The sequence below is a fragment of the Panicum virgatum genome, chromosome 5N, assembly GCF_016808335.1.
Source record: "Panicum virgatum strain AP13 chromosome 5N, P.virgatum_v5, whole genome shotgun sequence".
Classification (NCBI taxonomy): Eukaryota; Viridiplantae; Streptophyta; class Magnoliopsida; order Poales; family Poaceae; genus Panicum; species Panicum virgatum.
In genome coordinates this window covers 46739278-46758169 of record NC_053149.1, presented here as the reverse complement: position 1 = coordinate 46758169, position 18892 = coordinate 46739278, and the positions used below count along the sequence as shown (strand labels likewise).

Below are 18892 nucleotides of genomic sequence, written 5' to 3'. Positions count from 1 at the left end.
CCTTAGGGGTGTCTACCTAGTGGACCGTGCCAAGCGCAAGGAACGCCATCCCAGGACTGCCGCGGAGCCGCCAATCCTAGAGGGAATCCCGCTGCGCTCCTCCTCCCAACTACGCAGGAGGATTTGTGAATCAGTGCCGCCCACGCCTCCCGCGTCTCCCCGAGATCCCGGAAATAGTGACCCCGAAGACTGTGTTGTAGGGTTCAGTAGTCGAGTCGTCCTGGCCGACCCTTAAAAGTTGAGCCGCGTTATTGTAATCCGTCGTGTTTGAATGAATGCTTGTGTGGTGCGGCGCGACGCGGACCGGCGGCACGGTGGTGTGGCGCGACGCGGTGGAGCGGGCACGGCGGGGTGGGCCGCGCGCGCCGCAGTGGAGCGGCCGCGGCGGGCGGAGCTCCAGCGGCACAACTAGGCTCGAGCTCGGCTGCTCCCTCTCCTCTCTGTGCCAGCGAGGCCTTGAGGAGGCAAGGAGCAAAGCCCCATCCCCGACAGCCCCGGCCCCTTTCTCCCCCCTCAACGACGGCGAATTGGAGGAGCAGGGGCAGCAGCCGAGCTCTCCTCGGCTCCACCCCGTGCAGAGATCTCGGAGGCGGTCGGCCTCTCCCTCCCCTTCTCTCCCTTCCCGGCTGCGCCGGCCCCTGCACGAGCGACCTCCACGCTCGGCGCGACTTTGTGGCTCGCGGCGGCGCACACGGGCAGCGGCGCGACGACGAGCAGCTGCGCGACGTGCGGACGGCTAGGCTCGAGCTCGGGCTGGGAAGCAAGTGGTTGCGGTTTGGAGGAGGCCTTCACGTCCATGGCCAGCTCGGGCCGCGCGCGGTTGAGCAAGAGCGGCGGCGAGCAGCTGCGCCCAGGCGGCGGAGGAGCGCAGGAGCAGCAGGGCAGTTGGTCCCGGAAGAGAGGTGGGGCCAACGCAAGCCGTTGCGGACGCCCTGGATTGCGCTTGATTTGGCGCACCTCCGCTCGTCCGCAAGCCAAGCGGACCGCTTGCAGTACGTCGCAGCAGCAGCCTTAGCTTCCAATGATGCTTGAATTAGGAGAGAGAGTTTTGGGCATCGAGTCAACTACCGCAACATCGATGTTTGGGCAAATTTTTTTGGCATCGAGAATTGCCCCTTGTTTAGATGCATAAAGTTTTGGGTGTAAAGTACTGTAACACTTTTGTTTGTATTTGGTAATTATTATTCGATTATGGGTTAACTAGGCTCAAAAGATTTGTCTCGCGAATTATAGACAAACTGTGTAGTTAGTTATTTTATTTAACTACATTTAATATTTCATACATGCGTTTAAAAATTTGATGTGATGGGGAATCTTGTAAGTTTTGGAATTTTGAAGGGTAATTTTGCTCTGAGACACTCTATAATGTTGATTTTCACTAGTGGACACTATTTAATTTTATCTTTGCTACTGGACACTCTTTAAATATGCATCTTTGCTACAAAATATTATAATAATTAAAATAATAATTTTCTGATTTAGAGGATAGAGAGAACAAATAACATGACCAAAATACCCCTGCAATACCAGGCTGCTCACAGAATTCAAAAAAATCAACAGCCAAACGCTATTTGACTTCCCTTTCTCTTTGTCTCTCCCCTGTTTCTTTCTCCCCATGAGCAGAGCTTGCCGGCAACCTAGGCATCGCACCGCGCCGCGAGCCTGATTAGTCAGGGTGCTCGACCGGCCACCGACCAACTGCGCCGCGCTCCTCCTCCCTGCACGCCAGCGCTCGCCCAGCACCCACACGCCACGCGTGCGAGTATGCTCGGGCCCCGCCGCTGCGGCCAGCGCGCGAGAGCTCGAGCCCGCCACCGCCCCCGGCGCTTGCGAGCCGCGGTCTCCGCCGCCGCGGCAGGGGGAGGGAAGAGGGACGAAAATTTTTGGGTGAAAATTTTTGGTAACTAAACTGGCTCTTAATCAATTATACTGCCTTCGTTCTAAAAAATATAAATCTCATTTCTTAAGAAGTCAAATAATTTTAATTTTAACTGAATTTATGCAAAATAGTACTAATATATATATTACAACACAAATATCCTTAGATTAATCTTATAATATATTTCTATACTACAAAAAATTGGTTACACAAATGTTAGTAATTTTTTGTATAAATTTAGTCAAAATTAAAAGTGTTTGATTTATCGGGAAGCGAGATTCACATTTTTTTTGGGACGGAGGAAGTACGTGTCATTAAGACTAATTCGCCGAAGCTATTTTTTATGCTAAAAGAGAGAATATTTCATCTTGTGTAGTACGAACGCAAGGAATTAACGGCGAAGCTTTTAGACATTTTCCAGCCACCTTCGAGCCCAAGTCCCCGACCAACCACGCAGTTGGAGCTTTCGGCCACACGAGCGTTTCGTTCTTGCACCGTTGCACGAGACAAAACCCGGTCCAGGTCCAGCAAATATTTTCCGTGCGCCCAATTGCGTTGAAAAACTTCCCAGGCGCCCTAGCACATTCTTTCCGCAAGAATCCTGCCACTTTTCCACGCGGGCTCATAAGTCATAATGGCAGCATGCCGTCTCTCGAGTATACTTCCACTGCAAGACATAATAAAATTTTATTTTATGCAAAATCGAAACAAATACTGTACCATAAAAGAAGAAAATGTGCACGAGAACCTGCCTCTCGAAATGTCGATTTATTATTCCACCCTTGGCTTGGCGACAACAGTGGAGTACTCGAGGGAAAACATCTCAGGGACTCGGTTTACCCAAAACAAAGGCTCCTCCTCAAGCCCAAACCAAACGTCACCTGGCCCTCGACCTACCCGCGTGATGTCGCATGGGTCCCACCGGGTTCCGGACCCCACCTTGCCACGCCAAAGCACGCAGGGAGCGTAGCCGAAACTCGCCTACGCGGCTTACGGAGCCCGAGACGGCGTGACCCCCAGCCCCACCCGCCCTCCCGCTTCCCGAAACACGCGGCCCCATGCTCCGGGCGTCGGGAGCCCATCCCCGCCGTCCCCTCCCCATCCGACGCCCGCGCGCCGCCCCGCTTCTCTCACCACGCCTTAAACGCCACCGCCTCCCCCGTCCTCCTCCCCCTCTTCCCTCTCCCTCGCTCTCTCTCCTCCCCCCATCCTGTTGAGCTCAACGAAACGCAACGCCTCGCTGCGGAAATACTAGTAGCAGGCAACGCAGCGGCCGCGCTCGCTCACGAGTCCCAGCACGGTCTCCTCACTGCCAATCCAATCCCATTGCTCCCGCCCGCTGACCAATCCGCTGATGGCCACCCCGCGCGCGGAACCCTAGGAGCGGGGGCGCGGGCGGCCGACACGCTCGCCACCATGGGCTCCCTCGAGAACGGGGCCGCTGCGGCTGCGGCGGCGGCGGCGGCGGCGGCGGGGAGCTACAAGCGCGGGCTGGCCCCGGCGCCGCAGCCGCTGAGGGCCGGCAGCGCGCGGAGGGCGCGGGCGAGATCCAGGCTCGCGCGCTTCCTGCTGTTCGAGAAGGTGGACTACCTCCAGTGGATCGCCGCCGCCGCCGCCTTCTTCTTCGTCGCCATCGTCTTCGTTGCCTTCCTCCCGGGGTCGGGCGTCGTCGAGCGGCCCAGGCTGATGCTCCCCTCGCGCCGCGCGGGGCCTGGGCGCGGCGGGGGCGAGCACCCTTCGCTGCCGCGCGTCGGCGTTGTACTCGTGGGGCTGGAGGCGGCCGTGGCGTTCGAGCCGACCAGGCTGAGGGAGAAGTGGGCGAGGGAGCGGAGGGAGGAGGCCCGGAGCTTGGCGGAGCTCGGGACGCCCGTCAGGAGGCTCGGGGCACGGAAGCCGCGCCTTGCCATGGTGAGTACTGATGAGTGGTGGCGTGGGGGGAGGATGATTTGTGTGGGTCGGGCAATTAGTTCTGCGTTGTGATTCCTGATTTTTCTCGCTGCTCTCCTTTGAAATTTCTGTAGGTGTTTGGTGACTTGTATCCCAGCGCAATGCAGCTTCAGATGCTTAGCGTCGCCTCGGTGCTGGAGGCTATGGGCTACGAAATGAAGGTGCGTGACTTAACTGCTTTATCGAATCATTGTCTTGCGAATCATAGCCTGGTAGTGTGCTTGTTGGTCGTTTGCTCAAGCTCATGTGGAACCCATGCCCCTGTGTTCGTTTTGTTAGAATTTGCTTCTATGAGTTTTTTTTGGGAGAGAATTCTAGGAGTTGTTTGTGGAGACCCGGAGATATCTTAATGGTTGAGCTGAGCTGTTGTGACTAATCCTCAATGTTTTGGAGCAAGTTGGTTTGCCAGTCAGCCAGTATGATTTATGCACCTCTCTGGCAACACATGAGCCACATAGTTGATCTGTGTGTTCCAGTTTCGAAGGAAAAGTAGGATGCTAAGTGTGGGGTTACTTCAGTTGACTCCTTTGGTAGTCAAGTGCTCTGCAGTTGGATGTCCTCAGTGTGGAAGTAATGTGATGCGGATTGTATTTTTTGCTATGTCCATGTCAATGCAATTTTTGCGCTATGGAAAATTTCAGGGCCTACAACTTATAAAGTAACTAAATTAGAGATGCTACCCCTTTTGCTGAAATTGCATCCTGTACTATATTTTGTCCTGAAAGTTGGTTTTGGATGTTGATAAACTTGTCTAGTTGGTGATCTTTTTGCCAAAGAGGAACATCTGCCCTCGTGTATTTGAATACTGCTGCCAGTAACATGTTTTATATAAGCATCTGTGACACTGCATATGACTTGGCTGTCAGAACTCAGAACTTGGAAGTATAATGGTATCCAGATCAATCGACTTTGCCTCTATGATGAATGGTCTTATGTGCTACAAAATGTAAGGCATGAATACTTTTACCCTTTTGTGCGGGCAAAGTGTTACCTGCAAAAGTTGTGAATTGGTAACATTAGTAGACTTCCACATGCCCAAGAAACACGAGACAACAAGATTCAGCATATTGTAAATGTACATAACCAAGATGCTGACAATGCTAGTATCCTTTTCCCAGGAGATAAGTTGGCATGTTGCTTTATTTGTATTGATTTCTTCAAATATGTTTTTAAACTTTTTTGGATAAATGATACTTGGAAAATTCTATTACACAGTAAGCTGCTAAGTTTAGTCAACATATGCTGCATCACCTTGTTTGTTCCTTTTCTTTTTTTTATCATTTAATGCTAGTATGAGTTAAGATTTCCTACTTATATATTGGCTTAGTCATTTTCATATACAGCCAGAATGATTTCCATGAACCTTAATTTTCTTTATTGATTATTAATCCAGGTTTTCTCACTAGAGGATGGCCCTTGTGGTAATATTTGGAGAGCCATCGGAGCACCAGTGAGCATTTTACCTGAGGACGCAAACTTACCTAATTCTGTAGATTGGTTAGAGTAAGTTTCTGAAGTTCTCTCTCCTGTTGTTTTCTTCTCGCTTACTGTATTTTCACATTATGTGTCCCATCTCGCTTTTACTGATAAGATGTGGCACCAGCCTCACTTTCTAATCATTTCCTCACCAGGTTAATTTGCATTATTTCTGCAGCTATGATGGCATACTTGTGAATTCTATTGAGGCAAGACCAGTATTCTCAAGGTAGCATTAGAAAACTAGAATCATATGACTATTTTTCTTCATGTGCTTCAGATTGTGATATAATGCTTTCTCAAAGTGAGTTTTTTATTTGGACCATGTCTCTGTGCCTTTCTACAGTCTTCTGCACGAGCCTTTCAAATCCGTACCTGTCATTTGGACTGTGCATGAATATTCTCTTGCTCATCGTATTAAAGAGTATAATGCAAGTGGAATGCTTCAGATTATAGATGCTTGGAAAGAAGTCTTCAGCAGGGCAAATGTTATAGTTTTCCCAAACTATATATTACCGGTATTTAATTCAAATCTGATTGTGATTTCAACAATCATACAATCATTGTCATATGGATAAAGATCCTCTAACCTAAAAGTATGATTAAATATTTTCCTGCAGGTGATGTATGCTGCATTTGATTCTGGTAACTATTTCGTGATTCCAGGTTCTCCCTCAGAAGTATTTCAGGCTGATAACTTTATTGCCAACCATTACCACCAAGATGCGAGGATCAGCTTAGGCTTGAGCCCCAAAGATTTTGTAATTGTAATTGTTGGTACTCCATTTTCATATGGTGCGAATTTGATGGAAGAGACACTTGTCCTGCAAGCAATAGGTCCTCTGTTACAGCAATATCACTCCGAGAATATCACAGATTCTGAACTGAAAGTGAAGATCTTCACTGGGAACATAACTGAGAAGCATAAGATGGTCCTTGAGGTTTGCTTCACTCCTTCATGTTCTGTTTCATCATGTGAATTGGTTATTTACAGACTTCCTTGTTTCAAGTCGTATCTAACCATGTATTAGTTTTCTGGCTTTTGATAGTCTGTTGCTCTGAGTGTTGGCTTCCCAAGAGGTGCAGTGGAGCATGTTGCTGCTGGTGACAAGCACAACCTCCTTCGTACAGCTGACCTTGTTATATATGGTTCCTGTCTCGAGGAGCAATCATTTCCCAGTGTGCTTGTCCAAGCTATGAGTCTTGAGAAGCTAGTTATAGCTCCAGACCTTGCAATTGTTAGAAAACATGTATGTTCATGAGTGCACCCACATTAGATTGTGATTCATCTCTAGGTTTCAAATACTGATGACTGCATATTGTATGTTACAAATAAACTAACATGGTTTTCGTTTGGTGTAGATTGATGATGGGGTAAACGGGCTTCTTTTTCCAAAAAAGAATATCGGCATGTTAACTCAAGTCCTACTTCGAGCACTGTCGAATGGTAAAGTGTCTGTTTCAGGGCAAAAAATTGCATCAGTTGGAAAGGTCTATGCCAAGAACCTTATGGCTTCTGAGACCATTGAGGGCTATGCTGTGCTTCTGGAAAATGTTATCAAGTTCCCCACTGATGTACTAAGCCCTTTAACTGCTGGTGAGATACCTTTAGCTCTGAAACAAGAGTGGAAATGGCACCTATTTGAGGATGTAAAGCATTTACACCGTGTTAATGGGAGTTTGTCTGGCTACAAGATACTCCAGAAACTAGAGCAGGAGTGGCATAGCAACCTAATGGAACACCCTTCTGTTGGTACATCAAAGATTAGTGAAGCATTCTCTGCAATTGCCTGGGAGGAACAGAGAGCAAATGAAGTTTTGGACATCAAAAGAAAAATGGAAGAAGACGAGGTAAAACACAAATGTTGCATATTCACGTGTTTTTCACATCCTCTTCTTTTTAAACAATGCTTCAAAGTAACTGGAGTTGATTGTTATGTAGTTGAAGGACAGGAGTGACCAAGTTCATGGAACATGGGAGGAGGTGTACAGAAATGTCAAAAGGGTAGAGAGGTTAAAGAATGAATTGCATGAAAGAGATGATAAGGAGCTTGAGCGGACAGGTCAGCTGCTTTGTATATATGAGCCTTTCTTTGGGGAGGGGACCTGGCCCTTTCTGCACCAAGGCTCTCTTTATCGTGGAGTTGGCCTGGTAAGCTGTTGTTCCTCTGAGCAACAATAAATATTTTTTATTGGCCTTAATATTTCAAAGATGTAGACATTTCTGATGTTGTAAAGTATACCCATCTGACAGACAATTCTAACAGTGAAGATATGGTTATAAGCACAGATTAGCAATACTGTTGGAAATTCGAACGTTTCAACTGGTCCTTTTGGAACGTTTTAGTAATACATTCCACTAAATGCTAAGTGAGACTCCCCAAATTCTGATTTAATCTGATTTATGGTTAGATAAGCCTTTGATGAACAATATATGGAAATAATTTTGGATAGTCAAATCCTCTTGAGCTATGTTATGTGATTATGTATAAACTCTCATTCGTGTCAATTGCATGATATTTGGGTGGTACAGGTTTGTAGTCAGTCGAGGAGGCAGAATACCACATGATTTCTCATCATTGGCGGTGGAGTTTCACCACTCTTAATTTGCATCCTCTATCCCCTTCAAAACCTGATCCATCCAAACTGCATCCAAGAATCCACTAGGTGCATTTATAATTTAGCATCCAACAATTGATTTGCACTAGATATTTTGCCTTTGCTAAAATTGGCATAGTTTCTTCAAATGGTTATGTTCAAGCAAAATAGTTGCTAAAGCTAAATCTAGCGTAGTTACTAGTACCAGTGGAACAGATATGGCACTGTCAAGACTCTGTATGATTTTGCTTTACAATTATTCAATGGCTCATGTTGATAATTGGCTTCTCTTTCATTAGTCTTCAAAAGGTCGAAGACCAGGAGCGGATGATATTGATGCCTCTTCTCGCCTTCCACTTCTCAACAATGTTTACTATAGAGATATTCTTGGTGAATTTGGAGCTTTCTTTGCTCTTGCCAACAGAATTGACCGTATACATAAAAATTCTTGGATAGGGTTTCAGTCCTGGAGAGTAACAGCGAGAAAGGTAATGATCAAGTTCATTTATGTTTTTCTAATTTCTTTTTTGGAGGCGTACCATGGATTTGATGAGTCTGATTGATAAAATGATGATTAGTCAAGTGTTCTGTATGGAATGTGTTGTTTTAGTGCAGTGAGAACTATCTACATTGTCTTGCATAACAATTAATATCCTACTTATACTGAGCAGCTGTTTTTCCTGAACAGGAAAACTTATCAGAAAATGCTGAATCTGCAATCTTAGAAGCCATTCAATCTCAAAAGCATGGAGATGCCTTTTATTTTTGGGTTCGGATGGATCAAGATCCAAGGAACCATGCTAATAAAGATTTTTGGTCCTTCTGTGATGCAATCAATGCTGGGAACTGCAGGTTAGTCAGTTATATTTCATATGTTGAACTGATATCCAAGCCTGCAAATGTACTCGTTTGAGAAATGTTGCTTTTTTTTTTGTCCCTGGTTGAGATTCATCTCTAGCTTTTACCCCTACTTGCTTGGGAATAAAGGGTTTTGTTGTTGCTGCACATAGTCAATTCTATGAAGCAAATACCAGATACGTTTTCATACAGAATAATCATTCAAAGAGCTCTATGTTCTTTTCTTATTAGTAGTTATTTCACTGTTGGTTATCCGGTGTCTGTAAGTTCATTGTTACAGAACTATGAGATCTATTACATTAGTACTCCCTCCGTTCCAAATTATAGGTCACTTCGGCTTTTCTAGATACATAGTTTTTGATATGTATCTAGACATAGTGTATATTTATATGCATAGCAAACTCTATGTATCTCGAAAGGCCAAAATGACCTATATTTTGAAACGGAGGGAGTATATGCTATATGTGTATATACGAATACCTGCATCCTAGCCAATGTAAGCTGCTGTCTTGTATGCCATTCAATGGTATTGTCATTGCGGACATTGTTTGGTTACAACTGAACTAATCTACTCCGTGCTTCTACCTCAAAGGTTAGCTTTTTCGGAGGCCTTTCAAAGGATGTATGGTGTACAGCTTGATCATGAACTGGATTCTCTGCTATACATGCCTAGTGATGGAGACACTTGGTCTGTGATGCAAAGTTGGGTTTTGCCTACACGGTCATTCCTAGAATTTGTTATGTTTTCAAGGTATGTGTTATGTTTTTGGAATCTTATTGAGAATCTAGTGAGCGTTGTTATGTTATAACTAGATAAAGATGTGTGCACTGTTTAATTATCTAATGCTATGTGTATATCAAACTATCTACTGTGAATGAGCATCAGGATATCGCTTATCTAAGTATATTTATGTCAGTACTGGTAGAATTGCAGTGCTAGTGATTCGGGGTAGTGTACTTTATGCGGGTAATTTACTGTTAGAACATAGCCATGCTATTGGCCAAGATCCAAAGTTTTTTTTACATGGATAGTTTTAACTGCTAGAGTATAGTTTCTTATTGAGCAGGGTACAAAACAAAGCTTATGGCTACAAGTATCAAGTCATTTGATCATTTCAAAGCATTATGTTGCTATAATACCATGCTATGCATCAATCGATATGGAGCAAACCCTTTTGGTCGCTATTTGCTTGCCTGTGTTGTTCATTTTGTTCGTTCCTTTTACCTGATAGGATATTATATTGATTCAGCCTTTTTTTCTATATGCTTGGTTATCATTACAGTATGCTGTTGCTTTTTTCAGAATGTTTGTTGATGCACTGGATGCACAAATGTATGACAAACACCATCGAACTGGGCATTGCATCTTGAGTCTCCACAAGGTGAGCCCTGTGTCACTTCTTTAGATAGCATTAATTAATTTTCAAGTCCTGTCCCAGAGCAGTAGTTTCTGAAGATAGAATAATCAATAGTATTAAATGAAATTTGCTACCTATAAGAATCTGAGATAATCACCATGCTAATATACATGGTCGTCCTCTTATGCTCAGAAAAGAAGAAAAATTAAAGCTCACATTCGCATTTGCCTTATAGTTCGACTTGTTTTTGTTATCCGTTTTGCCATATGCTTGTGGTTAAAAGAAATTGCGTTGTTGACCTCTTTGTTTTCTGTGCAGGACCAGCACTGCTACTCTCGTCTTCTGGAGGTGATTGTGAATGTCTGGGCATTCCACAGTGCGCGGCGGATGGTTTATGTCAATCCTGAGACTGGTGTAATGCAGGAGCAGCACCAGCTCAGTGGCAGGAGAGGTCAGATGTCAGTCCAGTGGTTCTCCTACGCCACTCTGAAGAGCATGGATGAGGAGTTGGCAGAAGAGTTCGACTCAGATCACCCAGATAGGAGGTGGCTCTGGCCACAAACTGGGGAGGTCTTCTGGCAAGGTCTCTATGAGAGGGAGCGGACCATGCGGCAACATGAAAAGGAGCGCCGGAAGCAGCAGAGCAGAGACAAGATCCAGAGAATCAAGAAGAGAGCTCGGCAAAAGACACTGGGCAAGTATATAAAGCCACCACCTGAGGATATCGGTGGCTCGAACCATACGATGACAGTAGATTTGTAGCATTTTGACAAACATACTTAGGGCGATAATTCTTTCTGCAGGAAATTTTGTTCATTCTTTCATCATTACTGCTAATGTCCTCACTAGTTGCCCCCTGAACGGGTGTGCATATTTGATCAATTTTGTTGTGCCCTCTGTGCTGGGTGTAAACGGCGCCGTTGTAAGATATCTAGGCCTTCGAGTTGCCACCCTACATGTAAATTGGGTTCCGTGGGTGCTTTTGTTCTAGCTTAAGCTTTCTAACAGCTGCTTTGCGTCTGTAGAACAAATTGGGTAGATGATTGATGATGTCCTATATATGTGGTTGAGCCTCTGATAATGTCTACTTCAGTTGTCTGAGAATCTTGCTGATGTCTATTCTGATCGCCTACACTAAATCGTTCGGAAATGCGAATCCAGGTCCTGATCGTGCCTACACTAGAGCGGTCTCGATGGCATCAACTGGGTTCGCCAGTTTAATACAAGGATCAATGTGATAAAGCTTTGCGTAAGTTGTAAACACGAGTACTTGTATGAGCTTAGTGCTTACCCTACGCTCTCAGTAGAATAAGCAGCAACGTGCACACTGAACCAAGTTGCAGAGAGAAAAAAATCCAGGCCCGCCACTGAAGTAGCTAAACTGAAAGACAAACATGGACACTTCAGCGATATAAGATTACAATAACAGACAATACATTCACCGTTCAACCCCATGCTCTACGACCTACCCTCTTATTTTCATAGTACACGTCCGGGGTAGATCATATCAAACTGGAGCAAGAGCAACACAATAGAAGGAATCTGAAACATCACAACACCAACTCTCGAACTGATCAAAACTGCAGTCTGCAGGGAACCAATTTCTTGGAGAACCTTTCCCTCACATCCACGATATCTTGCCTGAAGCACAATTCTCTGAGCCACCAGCGCTTGTACTGCTTCTGCCCTGTGAAAGCAAAGCCAACAGCCCGCCACCATGGACTCTGCCCTCTGGCAGTGGATAGATCATAGGCTGGGCCAGGACAGAAGGATGAACGCCATTTGGAACTGAGCCACCCACACCCAGCAAAGCTTGGTCACCATGGATTGTCTTCTCATGTGGATCTACCTGAACTGCAGCAACTTTCATCTCAGTCGGTTTGACATCCGCCACAAACTGGTGGATTGCAGGACCTAATGTGCCACCACCATGAACACAGTGGTCCTGGACTAAAGCGCTGTGAGCTGAGCAGAAACCAGTCTTGCTTCGAACAAACCTATCACACTGCTGTGTGCCGATACCAAAGCTCACTTCTGCCTGGCCCCAGGAGCAGCGTTTGCCGCCTCCATGAGCCTTACAGAAATCAGTGCTCCCCTGCGCACTCTTGGTGCAGCCCTCAGACTTGCATCTCTTGCCACCTCCATGGCGCACACAGTACTCTGTGCGTCCTCTAGCACTCTTAGTGCAGCCAGTGCTAGCACACCTTTTCCCACCACCATGGGCAACACAATACTGAGTGCCACCATGCACACTCTTTGGGCACACGCCACCACCCTGAAATGCACATCGCTTGCCTCCGCCATGGCCCTTGCAAAATGCAGTGCTACCTTCAGCGCCTCTGGTGCATCCCAAGAATGTGCAGCGCTTTCCTCCACCATGCGCCTTGCAGAACTTTGTGCTTCCCTGAGCACCCTTTGTGCAATCTGGAAACTGGCACCGCTTTCCACCACCATGGGCGATGCAGAGGCCAGAATGACCTTCTGCACTTTTGGTGCAGTTCTCCTTCTGACACCTTTTTCCACCACCATGTTTGATGCACAAGCCAGATTTTCCACGAGCAGCTCGGGAGCAACCTTCATGACTGCAACGGCGACCACCACCATGAGCTATGCAGTGGTCTGTGCACCCTTCAGCACTCTTTGTACACCCAAGAAATTGGCATCTCCTACCTCCACCATGGGCCTTGCAATAGATTGTCGTCCCTTCAGCACCCTTCAGGCAACCAGGTTTCTGGCAATGCCTTCCACCTCCATGGGCTATGCAACGCCCTGATGCCCCTCTTGCTCCTTTCATACATCCTGGGAACTGACAGTTTTTAGTGTTACTATTGCGCAGTTGGGGATTAGTTGTCTCAGAAATAGAGGCTACCGTACTTTTCACACTCGTAAACATAGTTGATGATATGACAGGAGAAGGCACAGAGGCATTGCCTTCATCAATTTTCTTTGGAAATGGAAAGGCATATGCTGCTTCAGAAGCATATGATGATGAAACAACTGAATGCTCAAAACCCCAATTATGTGGTACAGATCCTTTTCCCATAATGACCGGCGACGAGTTGGTCATTGGCATGTCCAAGCTATCCGGTGACATCATGTTTGCATCAATGATAACTGATTCAGGCGAACCAGTAGATAAACTCAACTGAAGATCCAGTTTAGGAGAGTTTGTCAATGGCATAATTTTCACACCAACATGGGATTTCTGTTGCCAGGGCACAATATCATTGCCAACATAAAACCCAAGGTTAAGACCAAGATCTACTGATGACTCCTCATCCATGTCCTTTATCAAAGATGAAGATGTTACGCAAGCAGTGCCAGAACTTAGCTTGCTGCTGTCAGATGAACTTGGTGAGCTTCCTAAACCCAAAGTAAGTAAAGGGTTTCCAGTACCTTTTGCTCCAGACATAACACCTTGTTTCCTTTTTGATACTTTTGACCTAGAAATAGAAAAGCTGGAATGTGCTGTGAAATCTCTTGGACTATCTTTGTGCAGAGCAGTATCTAGAGCTGTGCTCCAGTGGCAGTAAGTCTTCAAGGAGCTGATACCATTACCAGACTCAAGGCCTCGAGTAGTTCTGTCCATTCCAATTGAGGAACATCAAACCCAAACCAACTAGAAAATGAAAAGAACCAATTGTCTGCCTTCTGGATATTATAACTCTACCACCATGTACTAGATTAGAAAGTCAGGACCCCTAGCAACCTCCACTGATGAAACCAGCTATATCATCACGATCCATGTCTCGCCACTTTCTATGTATGGAAGGGTATGATGAAGTTGTGAACTTAGCCTCAGCTTCTAGGTGCAAAGTTCCAGCTGTGTCATCCAGGCTAAGTGAACTCTAATAATCCTGCTAGCCAATAAAAAAATCAGTCAGTCACAATTACTAATCATGCAGCCAAAGGACTAGAAATTCTCCAGCTAGCCAGTTAAAATTAAGGAATAAAATAACAAAGGAAAAGGTACCATCTTCCAAACAAAGCAAGAATATAGTTAATTAGAAACTATGGATTTCTCTCATGATTGATAGATCCTAGAATGATACATGACAATTATAGTTCAATAAGTAGTGAAATCCAATGCTCACTAATCTCCAAAATCCTTGCATATAGAGAACCTCAGTTACAACCCAAAAGAACTAATGCTAGTAAACATAGGAACAAGTTGCCTCCCTTGATAAATCAATACCATTTGGCCATTGCAGTCTGTAAACTAGATTTGGAGATTACAACCTGTATTTTTTTTTGTAATCACGTGTTGCCAAAATATTATAGATCAATATAATTTAAGTATCTTTCTTACAACTTTGCAAGTTTAATAGTACCATTTTCATGCAATCTTAAAAAAGCAAAGATCAAATGCATATATGCTATGTCAAATCAGGAGAAATACCTCAGGTTAATATATATTAAGATTTCATGATTAAATAATGTGCAGCAGTAAGAAGAAAAGGTTGTTACTTAGGATTAAGTAATTAAGGGTATCAAAAATTGTGAATGGTACCAAATAAAGCAGAGCTCTCTACAGGTGGACCTACTTCAAATAACAGAAGGAAGAAAGCCGGTATCAGAATCCTGCAAAAGGATAGCAGTTTTTATAAGATTTCAACTATGAAATGGGGATATGGAATCGCATTAAGCATTAAATTTCACTTGAATATCTAGTTTTAGTGAACAAGAAGGATGAACTGGCGAACTTGCTGGCCTTATAACACACAATACTTGGAAGGCACAGAGATAAAAAAAAAGCTCCACACGCCAGCAAACACTTACGTCAAAATTTGGTTACTAACCACAGCTAATTACAGGAGTACCAAAGTCCTAGAGACCCCCATTTAGTTCTGATAAACTATTTGTCTATTTTTATTTTCAATTTGATATTTACTCCAGTACAGTTTCTGCAGAAATAGGAAAGTCTGTCTTCAAAACAAATTAACGAAAGTTTTAAAATGCTTTAGTACACCACTAGACTTTAGTAATATCTGCCACTAGCGTTAGAACATCATTATATTGGTTAAAAAATATGCTATGTTGACAAGTTGTTAGAAAGGTCTGCACCTAATTTTACACCAAATTCATAAAAATAAGTAAGAATTGCTTGCAATTCAGCACAGGTTAAGTATTTATGTTATAAGATGATTAATCAGGAACTAACCAGTGGATTATCCAAGAAATCGAGCACCTCATCAATATTTCATATGCGATAAAATGTATTCTAAAGAACAGATTTGCACTTTAAGTTTATGAGAAAAGAATTACTGATTCTACTGAATGTATAATCCCTTTGCCTAAAAGGATTATATCACCGAGCAAAACGGAATACACAGACATATAAGTGCTCACTCTATCCGAGGTACCATACTAATACCATTGTCCTCCGGCAAGCGAAGGAACGATGAGCACTGGACAAAATGAGAGTAAAAGTCTCCACTCTCCAGTGAGAAGGTCTTCCAGTTTGGTCAGTAAGCTACCAAAAAACGACCCAACAAAGAGATAAATTTGGGGTAAAGGCCGTCCAGAAATCAAACGAAATTCACGCTTCCTGTACCAAAGGATCCTGGAAAGGCAATTTCAGTGACAAGAGAAGGAGCAGACCAACAAATTGAATGGTGAGCCTTGTATCACCAAATTGCGCACCCTGAACAGAGACTTGCACAGAAATGGCAAAAGGCCGCATCACGACGCAGGGGGCCGCAAGTGGACCATTCGGCGCGGGGGGGGGGGGGGGGGGGGGGGGGGGATGTATGTCAATCGAATAGAAGAATTGTGCGAGTTCTACGGCCACAAATCACAAGATCAAAAACTTTTTTTTGAAAAGTACAAGATCAAAAACTGAAATCGAAAACCTCACCTCGTTTCGCGAGGAACAGACGGCCGAAACAGTGATATATTCACAAAACAAACAGGAGCCGGCAAGGAACGAACCCATTAACGCCCCCAAACGGGCTAGAAAACCTACCTATACGCGCGGATTCGAGGCCGCAACCGACGCAAGCTCTCCTACACCGCGCCGCCGACCCAGCACCGCACCGAACAGCCGAAACAGCACACACGACCAACAGCGAGCGGAGACAGAGAATCGGACAGCAGCCGACGCGCACGCACCTGGGCTGGAGACGGCGGGGAGAGGCGAGCGGCCACCCCGGGCACGATCCAAGTCGCGCGCCGGCCGAGTCGCGAGGGTTTTTTAGCCGTTGCGCGCGGGAGAAGGCGAGAGACAGAGAGAGAGAGAGAGAGGCCCCGCCGCCGCGAACAGCGCCCACGGCTTTGTAGGAGAGGCGGAGAGAGAGAGGAGGAAGCGGTCGTGGGAGGAGGAGAAAACCCGAGAACGCAAGCGGGGGCGCTAAAAAAGACGATGGGGCGCGGCAAATCGCTGAGGCCACACCGCTTGCTGGACGAGGTCACGAGGAGGGAGTGCGACGTCGAAAAGAGGGGAAAAGGGGATGCATCTGCACATGCGCTGCCTTGGGTTGCCTTGCCACCTGGCTTGGCGCGCGTGTCGTCTAGATTCGATCGTCCGACCTCTTGTATAGCGCTGTTATGCTGGATCGCTAGTTTGTTACTGTAGCTTGGGCTGCTGTAAAATGCCCTGACCCCTAAGGTTATGATTTTTCTTTACACGACGTGAGCTCACTTGTTACGTATACATTCAAGGGGAACAAATAGAAATTCGAAGTTTTAGAGGGAAAAGATGAGCTGATATTGAATGTGAAACTTTTGTGCTATCACTAGTATTCGTGTATCGTGGAGGGTGTGTTATCAGACTCTGCTTCCCACAATTACAAGGTGCACTGACTTCGCAAAGAGTATTGTAGTTGCGGAAGTGGCGCCCATGCACAAGACCACAATTAGGAATGGGATACAATGAATAAGAAACATGAATAAGGCGAAGTGTTCCTTGTGGCTTCAATCAGATAGCGGGCTATCTCTCTGTATATGCTCCCTTTGACGCTTGGTCACCACACGTCCGTTCGTTGCTAGCCGTCAGTAGCAGCGCTAAATATGAATTTGTGTCAACAAATCTACTATTACGATGGTTATTTATTATAACCTAACTTATCCTTTATATTATACAAAATTACATTATTACTTTATTGTTGGTGTTGACGGTAAAAGGTTCCTCATTTTTTTTCCTAACCTTGTTCGCTAAAAATTATATGCTTTATGAGAAAATCATTTTATTTCCATATTTGTATTTAAACTAGTTAGAATTTCCCTATATAATTTTCTAGCATTCCCTCGATCCTAAATTATTAATTGTTTTGACTTTTTTAGGTGCATAATTTTTATTATACATCTAGATTATACCTGGCCATAGGCTTCCCGACGTGATTAATGTGTGGGCATGGCTTGGGGTGAAATTTTTGACCCAAAAACCAAACCAACCCAATATTTGTACACCAAAAATCGTGTTTGACCCGAGCCGAGCCGACCAGGTGTCGGATCGGTGGGACAAAAAATCTGACCCCATGGTCGGGTCGGGCCGGCCGGGTTCGTGCTGAAGGAAAAACACCGGGATTCATTTTTACCGAACCCGATAAATGATAAGGTCTAATCTAGATATATTGTGTCTAGGCATATAGCAAAATCTATATATCTTGAATGTTCAAAACGACTAATAATTTGAGATAATGAGTTCTTAGAAGTTGACTGCTATACAAATTAAACTTCCTCTATAGATCCCACTTTATGGGAATATGATCAATAATGGAGTTGGATATGAGGATATTCTATATGTATATCAAAATGAATATATGTATATCAAAATTTATATACGTTTATGGTGTATATTTTGAATTTTTGATTATGTGTTGATCCAAAACGGATTTATTACCAGGTACTCCTGCCAAGAACAAGAACAAGGCGGCCGGCTCGAACGCACGATCCATAGAACCTGCCCGTGTTTCCATCCTCCCCCTAGGATCGAGCGTCACCCATCCAGGTGCCCGCGCGGCGTCACGCGTGGGATTGGGGACGCTGCGGGTGACGCTAGTGCTTTTGTCCCCTCGACCCTTTCCGCCGGAGACGGCAAGCAAAAGCCGTCGAGCAGCCGCGCGTGTCGAGGGACAGCACCACCGCAGACACGGTTGCCCGCGCTGGGGCCCTCGGACCCACACGTCAGGGAGGGGGAGCCTCGGGCGCCGCGTCGCCGGGATTGGGTAAGGGAGGGCCCACGTGGGCGGCACCGCAGCGGCTCGCCACCGTCCGCGGTGCGGTGCCGGTGCGTGCGTGCCCGCGGCCGCCGCGGGGCCCCCCACGTCCCCTCTTCTGGTTCTCGTGGCGTATTTTGTTTTTTTTTGAAAGATTGCGTATTTTGTTTCGTTTTCTCGCTTTTGCCCCTGGCCTTGCCCACTGTTGGGCTCGTGCTCCGTGTCTCTGGATCGGCGACAGACGCGGACTGGCCTCGTGCCCCTCGCCTCGCAGCGAAAAAAATGCCTGGGCACCACTCTGGCGCCGCTTGGTTCACAGTAGCAAATCTAGTTCTACAAGGAAATTTTACATGCGTGAATGCATGACGAAGTGCTAAACGAAATATATTTTCAAAATCTTTAAACATATGGTGCAATTTTTGCGATGAATCTAATGAGTCTATTTAATACATAATTGGCTACAGTAACTATCTTCTAATTATGCGGTCAAATGCCTTATTAGATGAGAACATATCTGGTGCAAACTATAACTTAGTAAAAACCCGTGCAAACTATAACAAAAAAGTCGTCTACATTTACCAAAAAAATAACACATGTAGATGATATGATGATATATAATC

General features: G+C 45.3%; 1 protein-coding gene and 1 pseudogene across 2 annotated transcripts; one reads left to right on the top strand and one right to left on the bottom strand.

Moving 5' to 3' along the window:
• Positions 1-3056: 3056 nt before the first annotated feature.
• Positions 3057-11203, top strand: LOC120673329. The gene is made up of 14 exons (XM_039954112.1): positions 3057-3787; positions 3901-3987; positions 5220-5329; positions 5481-5531; positions 5649-5820; positions 5923-6243; positions 6352-6552; positions 6665-7153; positions 7245-7454; positions 8200-8388; positions 8589-8752; positions 9351-9509; positions 10062-10140; positions 10435-11203. The coding sequence occupies exons 1-14, from the start codon at positions 3296-3298 to the stop codon at positions 10876-10878; spliced, it is 3168 nt and encodes a 1055-aa protein (XP_039810046.1). The 5' UTR covers positions 3057-3295; the 3' UTR covers positions 10879-11203.
• A 295-nt stretch (positions 11204-11498) lies between these two features.
• Positions 11499-16211, bottom strand: LOC120673330 (annotated as a pseudogene). The gene is made up of 3 exons (XR_005674615.1): positions 16082-16211; positions 14627-14697; positions 11499-13976 (listed from the first exon to the last, which is right to left on the bottom strand). The product of XR_005674615.1 is annotated as an uncharacterized LOC120673330 (transcript).
• Between the last annotated feature and the right edge of the window lie 2681 nt (positions 16212-18892).